Here is a 23,249-nt window from a genome sequence, read left to right on the forward strand (position 1 = left end):
TTTTTATATATATATATATATATATATATATATATATATATATATATATATATATAGGATTAAAATTAAAATAATCGGCAATTGGTTGACTAAAATAATTGGTAAATTAACAATCCAAATCATGCAATCGTCACAAGGCAAAAGTAGTATGGTTGGCCCATATATAAATCTGGTTATGCCAATCTAAATTCGATAATAAAAAACAAAATAATTATGTGGTTGCTGCAACCACAGAATAATTGCTGAGTTACAATGATGATATCTGGTTGTTCCAATCGAAACGTAGCATTCTGCTAGCGATTAAATACTTTTTTGGTTATGTGCACCGTATCTTTTTTCCACACATGTATAAAATTACGAAAATATCGATAAAATTATAATATTGACGAAATTAATATTTTGATAAAATTAATCATTAATCAAGTTTTGATTTAATTAGTTATATACACTGATAATAATTAACGTCATTGATTAAATTATTCATAATTGCATACGTGACAATTGATGTATCTTGATTTGCCAAATATTTTAGTCAAATAGAAGAATCGACTAATGCTCGACATTGTCTGACAATGCGCGAAAGGTTAAACTTGAACACAAATTGGTCATAGTCGCGAAAACTTACTGGCACTTGCAGCTAGAATGGTACAGTATCATTTGTCCTACAAGTGGCCAAGAGTGCTTTCGTAACGCACTAAATGCTCCGGCTGCGCGGCGCAATGTCGCAAAAGTGATAAAAGCCGTACAAGTGCCGGCGCGACGGCGACGATGTGACAATTGGGGCAGAAGCCCAATCTGGAGGTCAACTCGCTAGGAAATTCGTTCGATCGACAGCGGCGGGAGCAAGGTACTGAGACGTCGAGACGACATATTCACTCGGCTGTATTCAATTCGTTTTTCATTAAACTTCGCGCAATTTCAGACGTTCGCCATCTTAAACGGAATGAAAATCATCTCGAGAATCTAATCGCCAAGATATTTTCAGCGTAACGAGCTGTGGAAAGTGGCGATCGATTGGCTTCTCTCCGCGGACGAGTTCAATTTAGGGGAAAGAATTTATATCGCGGGCGAGAGCTGTGCGGTAGTCGTACGGTCTTTTGGTATAATTACTCATGATGAATATTTCGCTCGACGTCGGAATTGCGTTCTTTCTCCGCCAAGCTTGACGGAAACGCGCAGGGAAGGAGGAAGAGCACGCGACAAACGCAGCCCACGAACACGCGCGTTTTCAAGTTCTGCTACGACCTCTCTCTTTCTCTCCCTTTCTCTCTCGTCCCTCAGCGATCGATAAATTTAATTATGTGCACTGGGGCAACCGTTCTTCCCCAGATACTGGGACTATACATCGCAAAGGAGTCGGCTCATATATTGGCGCAGCGGCCAGTAAAGATTCCTAAGATTATTATTGAGTGCGATAATGATAAGATAACGAGATGTTATGGCAACGAAACAAAGACGACTTGCGTCCGACGGCTCCCGATAAAGATCCGATAACCCTCTACGCAGCGATTGGCGCAATATTGGGTAATGTTACAATAGCCGTACGAGCGAACAAGTTTCCACGGGCGGTCCACACCGGCGAAAATTGGACTCGCCGCGGCGAAAGCTGCACATTCGGCGGAATGGCGCGGTGCAACCGGTTGAATAGAACGGGATATACGAATGCATAACGAATATCTCCCGGGAGAACCGTCAGGACTTTTTATTCGCACGCGAACGCGTCGGTGTGTAATAAAGAGCGATTTCGTCGTGGTAGAACAGTCGCGTTGAATGGCTTTGTATGTGGCTCAACGTAGCTGATGCATCGCGAGGAACGCCGAACTGACGCATCGGTCTTGGAGGAATCGCGCGTTTGTGTCAAGAAAATTTGTCCGAAAATCGCGCTCGAGCAACGAGATTAGCTTGAGGAAAGTGAGACGAGCGGGTAGAACTTTCTTGGTTTCGCGCGAGATCCTGAGATGAAAATTTGAACGGCGTTGCGCCACGGGGACCGGTCCTCCGTTCAGGCCAATTCAACGCGACGCGGATTAAATTTCGTAAATTAAAACAGGCACCGGCGGCGCGGCGGCCTTCGGATCGTGACGACCCGCGAGGCTCTTCTCCGGTTGCATCTCTCTATCTCTCTCGCACGCGCGCGCGCGAGAGAGAAAGACAGAGAAAGAGAGAGAGACGTAGGCAGCGGCCCTTTCCAGAGCCCACACGTAACCGATTACGTGACGCGGCGCGTCCCACGGAAATCGCGGCGTCTGGCTGCTTTTATGTAACGCGATAATCGCTCTATCCTCTTTCGCCCGGTGTGACCGACGACGCAAGGATGGCCTCAAAGATGGCCTCTCCCCGCCGATGTCAAATTCACGGCTCCGGCGTATTGTCGCGTCGCTACGCGATGCGGCTGCGAGGCGACGCCGTTCTCGAATGAAAAGATGACGATCGACTGTAATAATGACAGGTACTCACGATAGGAACGATGTCCGTGGTAGTGGAGGGACTCGGGGGTGCCGACGAACGGGCTCCAGCGGGCGATTCCACCATCTGATGTCCCCGGGAAGTGTCCAACACGCGCCACTTCGCGCGCCGTCCAAGAAGAGCGCGAGTTCGTCGCGTTTGTCCGCCGCTGCGAGCTCGTACACGAACACGCTGGACACGAATGCACGAGCACGACCGGGACGCACGTCTCCGCGCCGGGAGAAATACGGACACTACCGCGAGACCGTAAACAACGCGCTCCTGCTCGCCCGGAACGGCGCGAATCCCATCGACCGCGATCAGTTGTCGTAAACACTGGTCGCCATGTTGCCCCCCGAAGCACCTGTCAATACGGCCGCGCGGCGGCGCCATCTCGCGCGCGCCCAGCTTGCCGCCGACAAGTGGCGACAGCGTACGAGCCGCCGGCGATACTAACGAAGGTCGCTCACGCCGATAACAGCCCAGCAGTGCTGGGATTCTGTAACTCGTTATTGGAGTTAACGATAGTTTCGTTATTGTTGCGCTGCTTTTGTATACCGTAGAAAAGCTGCGCAACGATAACGAAACTATCGTTAACTCCAATAACGAGTTATAGAATCTCAGCACAAGGGTACTATTCCGTACACGCTTACCGACAACTGTCGGATCGGTAAATGTCGTTGCGCAGCTTTTATACTATAGAAAAGCTGCGCAACGACGTTTACCGATTCGACAGTTGTCGGTAAGCATGTACCCAAGCACTGGGATTCTATAACTCGTTATTGGAGTTAACGACAGTTTCGTTATCGTTGCGCAGCTTTTGTATACCGTAGAAAAGCTGTGCAACGATAACGAAATTGTCGTTAACTCCAATAACGAGTTATAGAATCCCAGTACAGACGTTCAGCGAACTAGACGGTTAGTCGCGCGTCACTTACTCACACGTAGTTCTAGACGCTACTCGAACGATCGCAGCACCTCCCGCTTTTCAGCGCTTTGCGCGTTCTTGCAACAAAAGAAAGTATAACTCGATCCATGGGAATTCAGATAAAAAAAATTGTTAAATATTAAAACAATATTCTTCATAAATATTTCTTGTATATTTATCGTAATCCTTTTCAAACTTGGATATTTGAATGTTTGCCTTTTCGGATATATTTGCTCCTTTTCGGATATTTGAATATTTGCAAAACATTTAATACCTATATTATGTGCTGTTTGAGAAAGGGAAAGAAAAAGAAATAATATAACAAATGTAAGCAAATATGTGAATCTCTCTCTCTCACTCTTTCTTAAATAGTTTAAATATTGAATTGACAAAATTGTTGGTGAAATGAAATTATTAATTAACAAATTTTATTTATAATATTAAGACAATAATTATCTAGTAAATATAAAATAAACAGTATCATTACATCTATGTTACAATTTCTTACTCAATAATGTAAGTGCAATACAATATATATTGCATGTACAGTTACGTTATTGAAAGAGAAATTATAACATAAATGCATTGTCAATATTAAGATTATTTAATAGAAAGTTACTATTTAGTATGCATACCATATTCGGTGTAAACAAAATCAAAAACAATCATGTAGTTCTTTTCCACATTTGTTAACTCTTTCAAGAGCGTTATGTCAATATTTTATGACAAAATAACATGTTCGCTACCAGAGTTCATTTGAGGAGATTTCCCCATAGACGATTTTGTATTTCTTTTTATTATATAATTGTGTAAAAAGATTTAGTCTGATAAGCTCAGTATAGAAAAAAATGTTCGTTCGCACACATATGATGCTAGTTTCTCGTGAAAATTATTGTGTAACACACATGTGTAACGCTGGTAACGAAAATGATAAAAGGACGTCTGAGTCGTTGAGTATTACTACTTGATAAAGCGAAGGGTGCATTCGATCCATTATTTAATTGTAACACGACTTCTTGATTTTTTGTTTTAGAGTTTCTTTAGTTAGAGTTGGAACAATACATGATGATTCTTAATTGGGTCGCGATTTATTCAACATTTTTAGAGATGATGTGCTAGAAGTAAGAGAGAAACTCCAGTAAAGAGAAATGAGAGAGAAGCTCTGAAACGACGAAGCATGCAGCACTTTTTCTCTTATTCACTCTCATTCATATACTTCCTTCCTGAGAATTCTACTGCGTTCAAGAAAGTGGCGACGCGTAGCGAAGACTTTGGAACTCACTCGCACGTCGCAGAAATAACGGGTCTAATAATCTCTTAGGGCGATATTCAGATCTTACATTTAAGATCGTCTCAAGTTTATTTTCTGTACGAATGCTATACGAATCATTTTATTGTTTATGAAACATCTGAAGATGAATTTAAGACTTAAGATCTGACTATGAATAGTGACCCTTAAACCCTTTATTCGTCCGCCTATCGTACAGCCGGTGCTGAGTTCTTTTCATGAGTTGGCACCGCTGCAGAGAGCGAACACGATCGCGCAGGAATAACGTATTCTACGAATCGTCCTCAGCTTTTCACGATTTCGGCCCATTTTAAGCGAGTTTCGCATCCGAATCATCGCCAGCAATGTCGAAGGTGAGTCTCTCGCGTTTGTTGTTACGAGATACCGTCAAACAAGTGCCCGAAATGTGTGTGTTGCAAAACGGATAATCGAGTGTTCCAAGAGGAGTATCGCGCGCTTGTCGTGTCAAAATGTCGGTTATAAATACGAGTTGTCAGTCGCGTTGTGTCTCGCATCGCCGATCTGTTGCAGGTCAATATTATGCATGGACATCATCAGATGTGTCGAAAGCAAGTCTCGCGCGTCCGTCGTAATGAGATGCTGTCAAACAAACGCTCGAAATTGCTGTGTCGTGGAACAGACAGTCGGGAGTTTCAAGGAAAGTATTTATCTCTCTCTTTCTCTCTTGATTGCAGGCCTGACTCGTTTCAAGAAAAGTATCGTGTCGATTCGTGTTATTGCAGTAAGGTTTGATCTACAATATGTTCTTCACTTTCTCTCTTTCTGACTTGAATCTTAAGCTAGAAAGAGACAGAGAATAAGAAATAACACGAAGCAAAGAACACATTGTAGATTAAGCTTTAGCAAAGGGCGAGTTTTTTAATTCATCGATGGATCCATCGCATGAATTAAAAAACTCGCCCAAATATTCAGAGTATTCACGACGGAGCGCCTGAGTAACCGCCATTACGTTGACGTGTTTGAACAGTTTGGACTTCATGTTTTTGGAATTCGTGACCTCGGGACCTTGGATGAAAGGACAAAAGATAAGTCTGAGTCCAAATAAAATAATAATAAGAAGAAGACGGAGCGACCGAAAGCTAGGATGCTTGATTGGAAAGCAAGGATGGAAGACATAGAACAAGGTGAGACAATAGTCCACACTGTTGAATGAAATTACGTATACTTGTGTCGCGTCAATTTTTAGTCGCCTTTAAACTTTCATGACAAATAACTCGGTAACACGTACAACAACGTCAATAAGCAAATTGCACGATGTATTCAACTGCTTTTACTTGGTAACCTTGCATTTTTTGGATGGGTTTGTTACTGATTTTCGCGATTAAAATCTCGGAAATAAAGAAAGTTATATCGATGCGAGATATTTTTTTTACACGAAAGTTTCCTTATATTTTATTTACAGACTCTATTCAATATATTGATAGTTCCAATTGCGCTATTAAATGATGATCATTATTTCTGTACTTCGTTTTATTAATCGATCTTAAACACGTCAAGAAGAATGACTACATTTTCGACAAATATACGAAAACTTCAGCTTTCTAACGGGTTACATCTGAAATCTCTACATCTAGAATCGAACTTTTAGAGGATTATATTGAACCTAGCGTTTTTTAGATCCGCAAATTTTCGAGACTTATTTCTTGCAAACATGGGACGTTACGTTAATGCGTTTTCGACGGAAATTGCTTATTATGATATTAGAAACATTTTTTATCGTTAGAATTTTGTTTCCAGGGAATTTTGTTACCGGGAATTCTCCATTTGCCTGACGTGTGTCAAACTTTGGAAGCTTATTTTCCCAGAACATGGTACGCAACACAGTACAATTTTCATTCTGATTGTTTATTATAACAGTAGAAAGGACGTCAAAATCTTTTTTTCGCGCACGAATATCATCTGTCACAATCGCCCTGAATTTTCGGGTCTTATTTCTCATAAAGAGCGACATAACATTAATACGATTTCTACGGCAATTGCTTATTTTGATAATAGAATGGACTTTTGTGATTAATATTTCCTTCTGTGCATATGGAATCCATTTCATTTGTCACAGTCGATCCGCATTTTTGTGATTTTTTATTTACGAACATGGTACGTTATTTATGCGGTTTGCACTGCGATTGTTTATTATGATGATAAAAGAGTTTTTTTATCATTGAAATTTTAATTATTTTCCGCATTGATGCATTTTAACTTTCAAAATCAGTAACTCGACAGCGCGTAATATTGCACGTAAAAAAATGATTTGTTAATATTATCAAATCTCAATGACTGATTCGAATTTCGCTAAAAGTTTCGTTTTGCTGTCACTATTACGAGTTGGCACATGACATGGCGTATCACAGGTTAAATGTATTCGCTGTGAGAGATACAAATTTGTTAGTTCTTAATTAAAAGCATACGTTTGTCTGTCAAATAAACGTATATTATTAACTATTTCTAAATTTCAAAGCGCGTGTGAATCTTGAGCATTAAACTCTATAAAGCAGTGTCTACAATGAGAAATTAAACCATAAGACTTAAGCTTTAAGTCGCAAGAAATTGAATAATCACAGCTGATTATTTTCCTCATATTTGATTGTGACTGGTCAATTTTTTACGGCTTAAAGCTTAAAGCTTAAATTTTATTTTAAGTTCTCATTGTAGACACCGTTTAAGGGATTTATCTTATAGAATTCTTTTCACTAATATTAATAAATCTTAGTTAATCTCAATTAAACTAATAAATATCAATCAGTCTTACCAATAAAAGTTCAAGCTCGAAATTCGGCACTTACTCTCGTACACTGTATTGTCTGTAATGTGAGGTGAACGACCGCGTGACGCAGCCCCCCCCTCCGCGGAGCCGCGGAGTGGGGGGGGGTAGCGGGCTCGCTATCCGTCACGTACACAGTGCGTAAGGTGACTTTCGGGAGTAACGACCGCGTGCCGCGTCGCGTGTCGCAGCTCGCGCGGTAGCGATAACGCCGGCCGATCGAAAATACGGAGTGACACAATCGCGAATATCTCCACTTGTAGACGTCGTGGCGACTTGAAACAAAGACCATTGGAAAGGGAAAATTACCGCGCTTCCGACAAATATGAAATCTGTGGAGTAAAGATTAAATAACGTAGTCATGTAAGTATGAAAGACATCGATTTCTGTGTTTTCCATTAAAGTACTCATTAATCCGTGTTAGAGGACCTCTTCTAGAGTCGTAATAAGCAATTTCCGTGTTAAAAAACAAAATTTTGCTTTAGATTTGTAACGCGAAACATAGTTTTATATTTGTGACGGGTATAAAGCGCAATTTGAAAGAAAAGCAATTTCGTGGCAATGGAAACTTTCTATTTAGCAGCAGATATATTTTGCTGTAACGCTGAAATTCAAACAGTTAATAAATTTAGTTTTGATAGAGAGCAACGATATTAGCTGGCCCTATTTCAATGATGCATCGTAGCTATTGATACAGTCATATTTTAGCAGTTGTCACAGTTGCATCTTAGCTCCTGCGTTTGATTTACTATGTGCTTTTTGCTTCCTGTTTCGTATTTTCTGCCTTTTTCTAGCTTAAGGCTAAAAGTTTGAGTCAGAAACAGATAAAGAAAAAGCAAAGAGCACATTGTAAATTAAACTTTATCCTTTTTCTGTGTATATTTGTATTACTTTTCATTATACTCTATCTTTCGCAGCTTGTAACAGCATATAATGCTACGTAAATAATGGTTAGTTATTTTGTTTGTAGAAAAGTTTCTTGTTAATATTTTGATTGTATGTACCAAGTTTGCATTTATATTTATGCAAAATTTATGTGTAGACAAATGATGTGTAGACAAAATACATGCGAAGAAATACTATAAAAATGTTAAGATTGTGCAAAGATGATTATAAGTTATAATTTCTCCAATAATTGCTAAAATAGTGCGCTTTTGTAGTCACTTTCAAAGATAATCGATATTTATTAATATAAAATATATAAAAAATAAATATAATTTAATATAATTAATGTTTTAAACATATTTGCTTAAATTAAATTCTTTTATTTAAGCAGAATAATAAACAATTGTTTTCATGTGAAGCTGAGGTTTTCTTAAGATTTTAAGAAAAAATATATATAATATATATTTTTTATGTTAATAAAATTATATAATATAAATTTATTAATATAAATATCGATTATCTTTGAAAGTGACTATTTTAGCAATTATTGGAATTATTAAAAGCGCACTATTTTAGCAATTATTGAAGCGCACTATTTTAGAAATTATAACCTATAATCATCTTTGCACGATCATAACATTTTTATCGTATTTCTTCGCATATATTTTGTTTACACATAGATTTTGCATAAATATAAGTGCAAACTTGGTACATGCGATCAAAATATTAACAAGAAACTTCTCTACAAACAAAATAAGTATCCAACATTTACGTAGCATTATATGCGGTTACAAGCTCCGAAAGATAGAGTGTGATGGAAAGTATAAGACACATTGTTGTTATAAACATAATTTTTTATGTGCGTACATTCATGTGTTAAAACGTATTTATCAATTTAGTAATTATTGGAGAAATTCCAGACTATGGTTATCTTCTCCATTTCAGCTATTATATCTGAGTTTACTTTATGTACATGAAATCGATACTTTTAGTAACAGATGATAACGTTATCAATATTTTTGTTCTATCTAGGTCAAGGGAGTGTCGAATCAAATATTGGGCGATTGTCGTTAATGAGTATCGCGAAAGTGCTTCTCGTTCGTCGTGTTTCGTCCATCTCTATATCCGTTCTCGAGGACAGTAATTTGTTGGAGTCGTGAAGCCGGTTGGCGCCAATCGAGCAGCTTCGTAGCATCGTTTGGTGAGTAATAAACTTGCCTACTGCATGCTTTATTTTTTTTTTATAACATTGTCCTCCAATGTCAATTTTCTTGGAACTTTTGCGAAAATAGACATGAACAAATAACGTGTTATTGCCGTTGTACACTGAGAGGAAAAAATATCTAAAAAATAGTAAATATTTATTCGGTGTATAAATAGCATATTTGCTTAAATTCAATTCTTTTATTTAAGCAGAACAATAAACAATTGTTTTCATGTGAAGCTGAGGTTTTCTCAAGATTTTAAGAAAAAAAATATATATGTTTTAAAAATATATTTTCTTATCTATAAACTATTTTATATTCTTATCAATGTGTAATATTTATATTATGTATTTATTTTATATTTTATATCGGTATATGTAAATATGTTATTAGTTCCTTATACTCCGAGTAAATATCTTTTATTTTTTAGCCATTTTTTCTCTCATAGTGTACGTGCATACACACACACACACATACACACATAGAGATATAACACTTGTATATCTTAAAATATACATATATGATTTATTATTGACGTTGGAAGCGTATACAGTGTTAGTGTTGATACAGAAGAAAGATTCTCGCATACTCGATAATAAATTAAAAAATTGCAATGATGATATAATATAATAATATATATATATATATATATATATATAGTCAATTGAACACACATCACATATCGGAAGAAGATACAATAGCACAATATTGAGTAAGAGTACGCTCTGGCAACATTGCGTCGAGATACATTAATAGCCATAATTAGAACGACGGGCGCAGCTATGAAAAAATGAAATCGTGTGTCGTATGCAATGATTAATGCTACAATAAATAATAATGAGTCTATACCGTCAATTATGTGCGAAGATATCGAAAGGACTATATCGATGCGCGACTGGCGACCCTTCTCTCGATTTGCAAAGCATCAAAAACAATTTCTCGAAATTTATCACAGGCAATTATCTGCCGAATTCCTCATACAAAATGCCGATTTGCATTAATCGTAATGGCGCGAAATCGCTTCGCAATCGTGCAAAGTAACGTCCGAGAAAGGATCGGCAATCGCGGCAATATTATTATCATAGAAGTACAGTAATAATAGCAGTAACAATACGATAACAATCCGGACTGCGACTGGCAAGATGCTCGTTTTTCCCGAGCGCGTTTTCCTCCGTGGGAAGAAGACATTCAGTGCGTTTCCGGTCGTCAAAGTCGAGTGTAGCCGAATTCGCGCGAATTATTCTCTATCGCATCGCTCATCACGATGGTGCGTCTAGATTGTCGCGAACAGCAGAGCGAATATTCGATCGATCAGCGAAATTGCAGTTAGCTCGCCGAGTGATTGAATACTCATGACGAATGAATGCATAGCAATCGTCAATTCCCGGTTCTGGGAGCTACAAGTTAAATTATCTTCTCGATCTCTCCTCTTTTTTTTTTTTATTTTGCTGATTTCTTCTCTCCTGTCACCTTGTCAAATCGTGGCTAGATCGGTCGAACTTAGTACAGATAATTTTTCGGCTCCTCTGTCGGTTGACCGCAAACTCCGTGGTATTTTTTCGTGACGAGACTTCTGCTGCGGCAGTTCTCGATCTCTAGGAAACACTCGTTACTATACGTCATGCCGTCGGTGCCGCACACGGGGTCGTAGTAAGGCGGGCAGATCTTCTGGCAGCCACGGAACAGGAAGCCTTGGACACATCTCTTCATGGGGACCACATAAACGTGTTTCCTGTGAAGAGAGAATTCAGGTTTTTCTTTCCACACTTAATAGACAACACTAAAGCTTAATCTATAATGTGCTTTTTGCTTTCTGTTTCTTGTTCTCTGCCATTTTCTGGCTTAAAGCTTGATCTACAATGTGTTCTTTGCTTCCTGCTTCTTTCTCTTTATCTCTTTCTGACTCAAACCTTAAGCTTTAAGTCAGAAAAAGACAGAAGACAAAAAATAGAACACAAAGAGCATATTGTAGATCAGACTTTAAGTTTGATCTACAACGTGCTCTTTGTTTTATATTTCTTTCTGTTTATCTCTTTTTTATTTAAATCTTGATTTTGTAGTTAGAAGAAAATAAAGAATAAGAAACAGGAAGCGAAGAGCATATTGTAGATCAGGCTGAAATCAGAAAAAGATAAAAGACAAGAAACAGAACGCAAAGAGCATATTGTAGATCAGGCTTCAAGCTTGATCTATAATGTATTATTTGCTTTCTGTTACTTTTTCTTTATCTCTTTTTGACTCAAACCTTAAACTATAAACTAAAAAAGGACAGAAAACAAGAAAACAGAAAATAAGAAAGGAAGCAAAGAACACATTATAGATCAGGCTTTAAAACCGAATCTACAATGTGCTCTTTGCTTCCTGTTTCTTGTTCTCTGTCTTTTTTTAGTTTAAAGCCTGATCTACAATATGCTCTTTGCATTTTGTTTCTTGTCTTCTGCCTTTTTCTGGCTTAAAGCTTAAGGTTTGAGTCAGAAAGAGATAAAGAGAAAGAAGCAAGAAGCAAAGAGCATATTGTAGATCAGGCTTAAGGCTTAAGGTTTGAGTCAGAAAGAAATAAAGAAACAGGAAGAAAATAACACATTGTAGATTAAGCTTAAAGCTCGATTTTATATTTAAATTGCCTTAAGTTCATCCTTAGATATTTAAGTATAGATTGTTTCATTGTCTACGAAGATGAACTTAAGACAATCTTAAATACGAAATTGGACTATGAATATCGACTTGAGACGCGTATTAACATTACTGATAGGGGAGACCGGGTAACTACTAATCAGGATACATGTTTCATACGTGGCTTGCTTTGCCCTGTGCTACTGAACAACTGAACCCGGTATCAGGGCAAGATGGCTACCATGATTGCTACATGTTCATATTTTATTACAAAATAAAATATACAGTTAACAGAGTTGTGGTGGGCATTAATATATAGAAGAAGGTTGCCTCTATGTTCATACTTTATATTGATACACTCAGCCATAGCAATTAGTTGCTTGAGAACTTGCAACTTTGAAATCCTAAAATAAAGGGTATCTAGCTCCGATCTCCCTTACATTGATATATGAGCTACAACAGTTAAACGTTATTCTGCTCTGTTCGTCGGAAAGTCGTATGTTAGGAGTTGTTTGAGAGTTCGGTGTACTTCGACCGGCATTTATCTATCAACTGATCTTCCACCTGTTTGTTAACCGATCTTCCACCTGTCACGCGCACGTATATTCGTTGGACGCGCGTCGCAAGCGTCACGCGTTAGAAAGCGGTCGAAAATAGCAAAGGATTTCTTTGGGGAAATAGGTCGCGCACCGCTAATTTCTACTTTCGCGATTGTGCGATTGTGTTCAATTACGCGCGTTCTCCGAAGTAGGATACTTTCCTCTCATGTGTTTGAATAGCGGCGATCGCAAACATCCGCGCGGCGGCCGATAGAAGTGGTTTATTATTTCCGTAAAGAAGACGCAATGGAGCGGTTCTTCCCTCCAGCCCCGCGCTAAATCGCGGGCTGACTTTCATCGTACACGCGCGTGATACTAACTCGGATTAACCGTTTCTCGGGGACCAGTTTCCGAGGTGATGCCTCGTGGCGTATGTATTAACGCGCGATCGGGCGTAATGAAAGTCTTCGAAAGTATAATCCGGAAAAAGCACGATCGCGGTCAATGCAATTACACACGCGTGACGCGAAACGCACCGTTCTCTTGGACGCATTCAAATCAATTCGTACGCTAATTATTAGTTTCCTTACTTTCTCCCAATGAAGCAATTAAATCGTATATAATATCACGCGCGTGAGTTGTGCCTTTCCATTATATGAGACGGAAATTCTTGCTGCATACCACTGCAGGTATAAATAAGAATCAAAATCACGCCCCCTCTCCCCGAGATAACTCAATTACTTTCGTCGACGGTAGAAGATTCAAAACATTGATTTAGATCGTTTATTTTACCTCACAAAAAATGTCTAAGAGTAATCATAGCTTCAAGATTAATGATTAGTGGAATTATAATTGACTCTAAATATTTGATTAGTTAAAGTGAGAACTTTTCTCGCACTTTCTTAACAGTAATATTACTCGTTGCTTTTTCCATCCGTGCTTTAATTGAAAATAAAAAAATAATGTTTTCCAAGTAAAAATGTCCTTTTCTCTGTGTGCACTTTATAAACACAGATAGTGTCACTGCACGCAAACTACCGTTACTTCCATCGTCACAAACGCAGAAAGTTGGATTTAGTAAAGCGTATAACGAATTTATATATCACGGATGTTGCAGTGAAATCTGAATTCCACTGGTTGAAGTCAGCGAGATATAAGTGCTATAAAATCGCGAGTGTTCACTGAAAATCAGCGAATACTGAAATAGTCGGCGAAATAGTCTTTTTACTGATTCGATCAGAAACACTTTTACAGATTCACTTTAAGAGAGCGAGAGTCTTCCGCGAAAAAATCAGGGAGGGTTTAACTTTAGAACATCAAAAAATTGCGTAAACCCTAAACATAGATAAATTTTGTCCAGCGAATTTTCATTTGCGTTTTCATTTTTAGAAATAATCGAAGTTTCATTCTTGTTTTAATTAGTGTAGAAAACATCGAGGAATATGAATCTATGAGTGTTTTTGCGATTCAATGAAGTTGAAAAAAGTTAAATAGGAAACAAAACACATGATTTTAAGAACGGTAACGTTTGGAAAGCTGGTCTAGTTGAATTTTACACATGTTTAGGGTTCTAGGGTTAATCGATTAAAGTGCTCACTGCTTGCGTATATCGTATAACAAGAGCAACGCATAACCGCGCCACGCTCCGATGAAACATGCAAACACAGTGCTACGCGGTCAGGCGGCTTACCCGCAATTGTCCCTCTTCATCTCGCACTCGTTGCGATAGAGCTTGTTGTCGGAGCCGCAAACAAACTGGCGCTCCCCGGTGCAGATCTGGTTGCAGAGCGCGGTGGTGCGACAATGTTGCGCCGGAACTTGAACGACCCTCTGGCCGCAAGTCTCACGTCGCAGATGGCAGAGGGATCTAAAATGCATACGAGTGCACGCATGATGTATCCGCAAACATGAAGGCGGAACAGCCCGTTCGCGCTACTCGGTTCTTTTGACGATCACCCTCGTTACGACGCGCCGCGCTCAGTCCAAGAGAGAGGACTCGAATTTTCCTTTTTTTGGATATTTTACTCTAGACCTTTTGTCCGCGTGTTTCCAACTTCGATCTTTGCGAATCAGTGTCGCGCTCGAAAAGTTAAGAGAAGGGAACTCAGTCGCAGCTTTTGCGACGAATGTAATAGCCGGTTGAGCGCACAGTTGCGACAAATTCCTGAAAGTTTATTTACGGGATGTAAAGCTTATTTCTATGAATAAATTTTATATCCCACAAATAAATTTTCAAGCATTCCTATCTCTTAGCGTAGTCGTTTCCGACATGTCTTTTTATAACTTGATAGGAACTTCTGGAATTTAAATCGGTAAATGACGCTTCATTTGGCTCGAGTCAGAGTTTATCGGCGAATATAGCGGGTTTTAAGAAGGCCCTGTAGCCTCCTGTTGGGTAGCTTTCTCTTAACGAACGATCATTTGAGATTCACACGCCCTTAAAACCGTCGGAGCCGGACATACTGGAATCCAAATAACTCTCTTAATCACCGATAAACGTTGCCGTCGCTTCCACAAACTGGTTCCTCGGGTACTTCGGCGCAGTCTTCGGGGCACTGTTCGATCTCCTTCAAGGTCGTGCACTCGCCGACGTGAGCTAATTGGATGCCCTTTCTGAAACGCGTCAAAGTCGACGAGGATTAAACGATTTTGTCGATCGATCTATCGATTGATTGATTTATTGGTTGATCGAGTGAGCGACATTGTCGCAATCACAATCGCGGTGGCTACTTTAACTCCTACTATTCCGTTTATATCTACAGGTAATATTTGGCCATAGTTATGCAATGATCCAACTTACAAAATTATGATTTTTGAGTTTTTGTTACCAATAAGTAGACCGTATCTCTTTCTACATAAATCAAAAAAGATCCAAGCTTTATGGGCGGCTAAAATTAATTAAAAAACAGTTTTTATTCCCCCGACTATTTGTATCATTTTTGTTCTTTTTTTAAGAGTTGTTTGAATATTCTTAAAAGGAAGAAAATTGGCTATGCTTGATTCGTTGAGCGATTGCGAAGAATCTCTCTCTTTCTCTCTCTCTCAGCGTTTTCTATACTTCTTAAATCATGTCACATCAAACGTTAATCTTCATTTTTCTCGAAACGCACTTCATGTGGGTTGGGTCACTCTTGCATAACTACGGCTATTTGTCGCGATAATTGAATAAGCATAACTTACAAGCAAACCGCCACGTTCAAATGGCATTGGTTCGGGTAGGTATTCGCGTCGCTACCGCAAACCGGATCCACCTCGCTTCCGCACCTCTGCTGTTGCTTCATGCATTTCGTTAGTCGGGACCGACACTTCTCGAAGTCCACTACCGTTACCTTTCTTCTCGCATGCCTGTTGATTAATACTTTGTTCAAGATTTACGACCGGCGATCGGTTATTCGCGCGACGGCGCTCCGACGGCCGTATTTTGTTTCTCGAGTGAGAACGAGTTCTGCGATTATTTGTCTCCTATAATTTCGACTTAACGAGGAGCAAATGTCTGTGCGCGCGCCGCAGCGACAACCGCGACAAATACGTACCCGCAGTTTAGCATTTGCATCTCGCACTCATTCCTATATATACTTCCGTCCGATCCGCACACCGACACTTCCGGCTCGTTTTTGCAGTCCAGGGGACAGGCGTTCGATTGACCCCCAGACGTCCGTTCCCGGGACACGCAGAACGACATCGGCACCTCGAAGACGTGTTTACTGAAAAGCACAGTTCGATGAATATGTCGCTCAAGTTTTCTCGGTGGAGTTATCTGAGAGAAAAAAACAAAATAGCTAATCTATCGAAAATTATAGTTATTTCTGGCCCTAATCATATTTTTTGGTTTAAGGGCCTTCATGCATCATATTTTTTAGTTAGAGGGTCTTCAATAAGAGAGTTGTCAACTCGCGCGTGATCTGTTCGCGCGTTGATTGGCTGAGAGCGCCATGGACATCTGTACCTTTGAGAAGAGGTTAAGATGACAGTAAGAGAAGAATAGTGTTAATGGATAGTGCTAATCAGTGATATTTCATGTTTTCCTTTGATAGATTTTTTACATTATCTACATTAACACTATTTCACTCCTCAAATTGTTATTTTAACCTCTTTTCAAAGCTATGAGTGTCTATGGCGCCAAATATAGCGCGTGATCAAGTTACCTGACCGAGTTGACGACTCTCTTAAAAGTTTTCTAGGTTTAACACGAATATAGTCTAGTAACACACACAGAGTTATTATCATTAATACTATAGTAGAATATTAATGAGAAAAAAAGATTTTTTTGATCATAATTTATAGTAATTATTTCTCTATGTGATTATAATTACAAATAACAAACATTTTTTCTCAATGCGTGAAATTATAATTATAAATTACGTGATCCAAGGTTGAATATCAACAAGAAGTTACGGGTAGGAAAATTGCATCGGACGTGTTAGACGATAATTCGGTTATCGTGAGACGTTTTAGGTCGCGTAATTATTCAATATCATAGCAAATCGATGCTCGCGCAAAAATCTCCCTGAAAAGAAGCGAGGGACGATTAGCTTGATTGAGAAGCAAGCGAGGCAGCTCGAGTGTTCTTGAAGCTGCGCGAAGGGTTTATAACGAAGAGCGCGGGGAAGCGATTCATGAATGATTAAGTGCGCGGATAGGGGGTAAGGAAGGGGAACGGCGGAGGGTTACGAGAGCTCGCGAGATTTTTACTAGGTGGATCCCGCTGGGGCGGGACGCCACGACGATTCCGGCCGGCTGATTCTGCCGGACTAGCTGCGCTTACCCGCAGTTCTTCGCTCGCATTTTGCAGGTGTTCGAGTACAAAATGCCGTCGCTACCGCAGGCAGGCTTGGCACCACGCCAGCACGATTCACGACAATGTCTTGTGGTCTGGCAATGCTTCTTATTCGTACGCACGACGCCTTGGCTGCGAACGGGAAAACAAAAAGTCAAAAGTGGTTTTGCGGCGGAGGCTAGTTTTATGTTAGACTTAGCGAACAAACTCTTCCTCTCTCTCTCTCTCTCTCCTCCCCTTTTACTTCACCCCTCGCCCGCCTCTCCCCCTCGCCACCTCTACTCGCGGTACAGTACGCGCTACGCGCACACATTTTACGAGGAGAGACGGCTGCAGTGAACTGCAGTGAGAAATCTATTCGCACAGTCGAGAAGGCATTTTTTTCTTCTCGTGTGAAAAGAGGTAAAGAAGATGTCAGAGCGAAGTGTGAACGACGTAATCGCGAGTAAATACTAACGAATCGTTGGACAAAATTGGTGGGATACGTAGAGAAACTTGATGCCCGGAAATACACACAGAAAAATATCATTCTACTGCTAAGAAAAACGACATCGGTTTACTTTCTTTCTTTTAAGTGATGGTTATCTTTAAGAAAAAATTTCCTGATGAAAGCCTTAAAATATATTTATGAAATATACTCATGTACAAATTTAAGAAAAACTCGTTTCGATGTACTTAAAAGAAGAATTAATTAATTAATTTTCTTTACAAGAATATTATAAAACTTTGTTGAAAAAAATTGGTTCGAATCTGTATATATAGTAAGCAAACCGAATTTTTGTTTTAACTTAACATTCTGAATCCAACATAATGGATCTTGGTCTGAATGCCTTGAGCGGCTCCTTGGAGCTGCCTTCTGCCGATACTAATAATTTCTAATTGAAATACTAAACTTACTAGCATTTGGGATGCATTTTGAATAAATTTAATGCTTATGATGAAAAATCATGACAGATTTGTGGATACATAAATTTATGAAATACTTGGAACAAGTAATATTTACTTGAATGTAGTATGTATTTTTTTGTGCGTACGTACCTAATCGTGAATATTCTTATTGTGTCGGCCTTTAAATACGAATATTTATACTTTTAACATAAAATATACGTACAGAGGATCTAACAATTTATGACACATCCGTTATATACAGGATAAAACTCATCAAACTGGACACAAAATTCTTCTACTATTTCGCAAACAACTGCATAAAATTTTAAGTTATTAATTAAAAAAGACTGATGCATGATTGCGCGCGTGATCACTTGGCAACCTTCTTTAATTAATAACTCAAAATTTTACGTGGCTCTGTTTGTGAAAGAAATTTTGCTTTCAGTTTGATGAGTTCTACGTGTACGCAACGATTTATCATTAATCGGTCAGATCTTGTGTACATATATTCTAGGTTGAAAGTTTGAAGAGCGGAACAATAAGAATGTTCAGGATAAAGTGTGTCTGTCTGGGAACGGACAGTTTTACTCCACGTCGCGTTCTCTCTCGGCGATAATCGGCCGTTGGTTCACATACGCGACTTACCCGCAAGTGAGCAGCTTCATCTGACACGTAGACTTGTAGACGTTTCCGTCGCTTCCGCAAACCGGTCCGTCGAGCGGCGCAAAGTCGCACGAGACCGGGCAATTCTCCCTGTGGGCCGAAATATTGTTGCAAGGCCCGAGATGGGACAGCTCGATGCCGACCCGGCAGATCTCCACCCTGAGCATGCACTTGTTCAGGTAGGTACGCCCATCGGTGCCGCATACCGGATCTTGATCGCCCGGACAGCGATGCTCGCACTTGCTACCGGATGACCTCAGGCAAGCCGTCTTCTCCGTGGCCACGGTAACGCCTAAACGAGCGCACCGGCGAAATAATGAGATACGCGGATAGATTTCGTGCGAGTCATCGAGCGAAACGAGATCTCTCTCCCGGGTGTACGACCTCGTTGTCCAACGGCGAACAAATCACCCCGCGCGCTCTATAACGCGTAAATAGCCCGTTTCGACGCTCTAGGAAACCCGCGCGATTCGTTTCGCGCCGCGAATAATTGATCGCAGACGTCCGTTTTACAAATGAGCGAATCCTCGTTACCGCCTAGACTCCCATCGCGGTTGGCTAGATAGATAGATAGATAGGGAGAAAGAGAAAGAGAGAGAGAGATAGAGAGAGATAGAGAGATAGCAAGAGAGAAGACAGAGAGAACGAGAGAAGGAGAATATGACAGGAATCTCTTCATCGTGATCGTCCGCGCGCAGCGCGGTAATATCGCGTGAGACTGACGAATGAAGGTCGGCGCTTTCGTCGTTTCCGTGATTGTAATTGAAGCGCGCCCGTTGCGCTTGTATTTCTCGATAAGCCGCTATTAACGCGACCACGCGCTATTTTTACGGTCGGTTAATATGCAAAGCGGTATAACGAAATCATACGGGCATTTAGCGTGATACACGTTCCAGATCGGCGTATCGAAAGAAAACAAGAAAGAAAGAGAAGCAGAAGGAGAAGAGAAGGTAATCCCAGCGCGCAACCAGAGCGTACTCTGCGCGGCGCGCACGGTAATAACTGTCATAATTAAAAGTGCCTTACCCTTTCCGCACATCTTCTTCCGCATTTCGCACTGCGACGCGTAAATGACACCGTCGCTGCCGCAAACGGGCTCACCGCTCGGTGGACATATCCTGGGACACGCTCCCGACACATAATCTGCGCGAAAAGAAAATGCGGCAGCGTTAATTAATGATATAATAAATATACGTTGAAACAGAATGAGTGATATATGTACGCGTAGAAAAATACACTGAGAAGTAAATGTTATAATGTTTCAAGTATCTCATGTACTGAGAAAACAATACTTGAAAAAATTTATTTTCTCTTCTGTAAAATATAAAGCTTATTTCTGCGAATAAATTAAATTTTATATCCCGCCCGCGCAAGTAAATTCTCAAGTATTCTTTTATCAATGTAAGTCTACATATCTGAAAATTTCTGTCATAAATTCATCGTGACTGCATCAAATTTTCTGTATTCAAGATTCTGAATTTTAGTAAGTTTAACATTTCAATCAAAAATATCCAGTCAAGACAAAAATTGGGTTTGCTTATTACATGGAGGTTGTTTTCCAGCAAAGAACACTGTATTACACAAAACCATTTTACATATTATTTGAGATATCTTTTGAGATAACAAGCAGCCAATAAGAAAGCTTTATGTAACGCAGTGTTCCTTGAAAACGATCATAGTCGAGCCAACTTTTTCTCTTCAGTAAAATTTTACAATATTCTTGTGAAGAGAAGAACTTCTTTTGGCTACATAAGAATGAATTTTTGTAATTTGCTACGCGATTATTTTTTACGTATATTTTAAATTCTAAAATTTATTTTAAGTTCTATTGAGTATATTTTAAGACTACTTTCTAGAAAATATTTTTTGTCAAGGACAACCATTGCTCAAAAGAAGGAAAGTAAACTAGTCGCTTTTCTTAACAGCTGAATGATATTTTTTTGTGTACATAAACTTGTGAATAGCAATAACCGCCGGGAAGCGCGACGATCCAATTCGGAAGGATGGGTATCGCGTTGTATCACATAATAACGCCGCATCGTCATAAACAATTGTGGAAAGTGCGCTTGTGTACAGTTCTTTCGCTAAACCACACACCTCTTCTTTCTTAATAGATGCCTTTTGCATGGAGCACGCCCGAGTACTGTTAGGAAAGCGAAATTTAAGCGTCAACGCGGTAGCCCCGTTAGAAAAAAAAGAAGAAAATGTAATAACATTTACTGTTAGGCTTCGTTTTGTTATGCGCCATCAACGTAACACATACCTCTCGCATATCAAGAGCCGCGCTTGTCTATTATTGTAATGACATAATTGTAATAATAATGCTTGAGCACATAACGCGAGCCGAGCTTGGGGAGGAAGTAAAGTCAACAGCAAAAAATAAATACCTGTCTAAGTGGAGAGAGAGTAAGGGAGGGTGGGAGTAGGAGGAGAGGGCGAGACAGAGGGGAGAGAGAGAGAGAGAGAGAGAGAGAGAGAGAGAGAGAGAAAAAGGAAGTGAGTCGTACGCATGGTTTAACCATAATACGGAATAACCAAGTTATCTCTCACTGCGGGATCTTCCGACAAAACGATCGCTCGAATGTCCAGGATATTGCAGTCCATTGAACATAGGAAGTCCATTAAATAATGAACGCGGGACGAAGATGCGCGCTTGTGCGCGCGCTGCGTATCGCGGAAACGTTTAATACGCGATACGATCAGGATAAGAACGGCTTGGCTGGCGCGATCGCGCGCGATGCCGTAATCGCGACGTGAAGTTTATATGGAATGCATCGTATTTGCAGGCTGCATATCTCCATTCGACGTGCGTATTAGACGGTTATGAAGCAACTTCATGTTGCGAATCTCTATCGCGTGCCGGAATTTTTACGACGCGGTACGCAGCGTGTGTGATTTCTCGAAGGCGCGCTCCTGCCGTGTCAGATGTCGTAAGGACGAAGCAATTATATGGTATTGCAGGTGTTGTAGAGTGGATTGTAAAACTGTTTAGATAATGAGGTTGGGACCTCACGAAATTATCCAAATCAAGAGTCATTACTGCGATGTGTTCGCCTGGTAATTATATTATTAATTGCGATTGTTATTATTATTTAGTGCTTTTATTAATTAGTATTCGTGTTAATTATATTATTAATTATATTATCATTGCACTGAGAGAGAAATGTTTGATATTTATAATCACAAGATAGAGAAATAATTACTACAAATTGTGTACTTAAGATTATATTTTATTGAATTCTGCTATAATGTTAGTGATTATAACTTTACATATTATTGCATCTTAGTACAAGAAATATAGTTGGGATCGGGAAAAATTGTAATTTTAGTTAGATCAACCGCTTTTTTCTCTCAGTAAGTTCATAAGTTCGCAGTTTCGACAGTTTGGTGTGCTGCCAACTTCATCGTGTCCAAACCGTTTTGCGACCCACTGTATATCGCGGGACAATGTTCCCGCGGGTCACGTGAAAATATATCGCGAGTTGCTGACGCATCACACACCGGCACGGTTGCGCGAGCGCTTTTACGAGAAGTAAAGGCTGCTGCACCGCTGCGCTGATGCACGTCGTCTCTCGCGTATTATAGTAGGCGGAGGATACGAAGCGCTATATTAAATCGTTAACGGGGCATTCTACATGGACAGGAATAACGCGTAGGCCGTGTCGAGGCAGTATTTAAGACTGCAGGAGAAACAGGGAGAGAAAGAGAAAGAGAGAGAGGGCAAAGAGAGAAAGAGAGGGGGAGGGGACATGTAACGTAATTTCCCGAGGTCTTTCGTGGTCGCTCTTTTTGGCCATACCGTAGCGTTTATCCGCAGAATTCTCTGTCGAAACCTTAATTACTTCCGGTTGACCGTCGAGCAGATATCTGCCGTGCAGGTCCGCGCGCCGGTCTCGGTCCAGCGCTCGTCGGGTCAACAGCACACGGGATTTACGGCGCTCGTTCCATACCGGATCGCATAATATATAACAAATTATAAAATCGGATTGTACAGTTAAGGATATGCCGGGTGTCCGAGGGCGCGGCCGCCATCCGTTTTCGAGTATCGAGGAAATGCATCGAGGCGCGCTTTATTGCGCGGGTCTCCGATCAGGCGGCAGCGCGGCGAGTTAATGCGTTATTTATCGTCCTTGCAAATTGCACTGTAATTAGTAACCGGTAAATCGGATTCGTTTCCGCTTGAAGGAGAGGGAGAGAGAGAGAGAGAGAGAGAGAGAGAGAGAGAGAGAGAGAGAGAGA

At 40.1% G+C, this 23,249-nt stretch overlaps 2 protein-coding genes and 1 long non-coding RNA gene across 4 annotated transcripts in view; 1 reads left to right on the top strand and 2 right to left on the bottom strand.

Annotated features, from left to right (window-relative positions):
- The window catches only part of LOC116851338, an 86,094-nt gene extending 83,303 nt beyond the window's left edge, over nt 1-2,791 (bottom strand). For both annotated transcript variants that reach the window (XM_032830652.1, XM_032830651.1), the window contains exon 1: nt 2,458-2,791. The gene's annotated coding sequence lies outside the window, so the exon portion shown is untranslated. The remainder of the gene's footprint in view (nt 1-2,457) is intronic.
- A 4,938-nt stretch (nt 2,792-7,729) lies between these two features.
- LOC116851294 overlaps nt 7,730-23,249 on the top strand; it is a 36,346-nt gene continuing 20,826 nt past the window's right edge. The window contains exons 1-2 of the long non-coding RNA XR_004379559.1: nt 7,730-7,803; nt 9,358-9,526. This is a non-coding gene — a long non-coding RNA (uncharacterized LOC116851294). The remainder of the gene's footprint in view (nt 7,804-9,357; nt 9,527-23,249) is intronic.
- The window catches only part of LOC116851293 (agrin), a 53,883-nt gene continuing 40,665 nt past the window's right edge, over nt 10,032-23,249 (bottom strand). Inside the window, exons 2-9 of the mRNA XM_032830588.1 lie at nt 20,037-20,153; nt 18,993-19,302; nt 17,448-17,591; nt 16,216-16,386; nt 15,863-16,027; nt 15,173-15,295; nt 14,373-14,549; nt 10,032-11,262 (exon numbers count right to left, since the gene is read on the bottom strand). Coding sequence (XP_032686479.1) covers nt 11,031-11,262; nt 14,373-14,549; nt 15,173-15,295; nt 15,863-16,027; nt 16,216-16,386; nt 17,448-17,591; nt 18,993-19,302; nt 20,037-20,153 — 1,439 coding nt within the window. The 3' untranslated portion in view covers nt 10,032-11,030. The remainder of the gene's footprint in view (nt 11,263-14,372; nt 14,550-15,172; nt 15,296-15,862; nt 16,028-16,215; nt 16,387-17,447; nt 17,592-18,992; nt 19,303-20,036; nt 20,154-23,249) is intronic.

This window comes from Odontomachus brunneus, unplaced genomic scaffold (assembly GCF_010583005.1).
Source record: "Odontomachus brunneus isolate Ranch 3 - 2012 unplaced genomic scaffold, Obru_v1 Obru_scaffold_171, whole genome shotgun sequence".
Lineage (NCBI taxonomy): Eukaryota > Metazoa > Arthropoda > Insecta > Hymenoptera > Formicidae > Odontomachus > Odontomachus brunneus.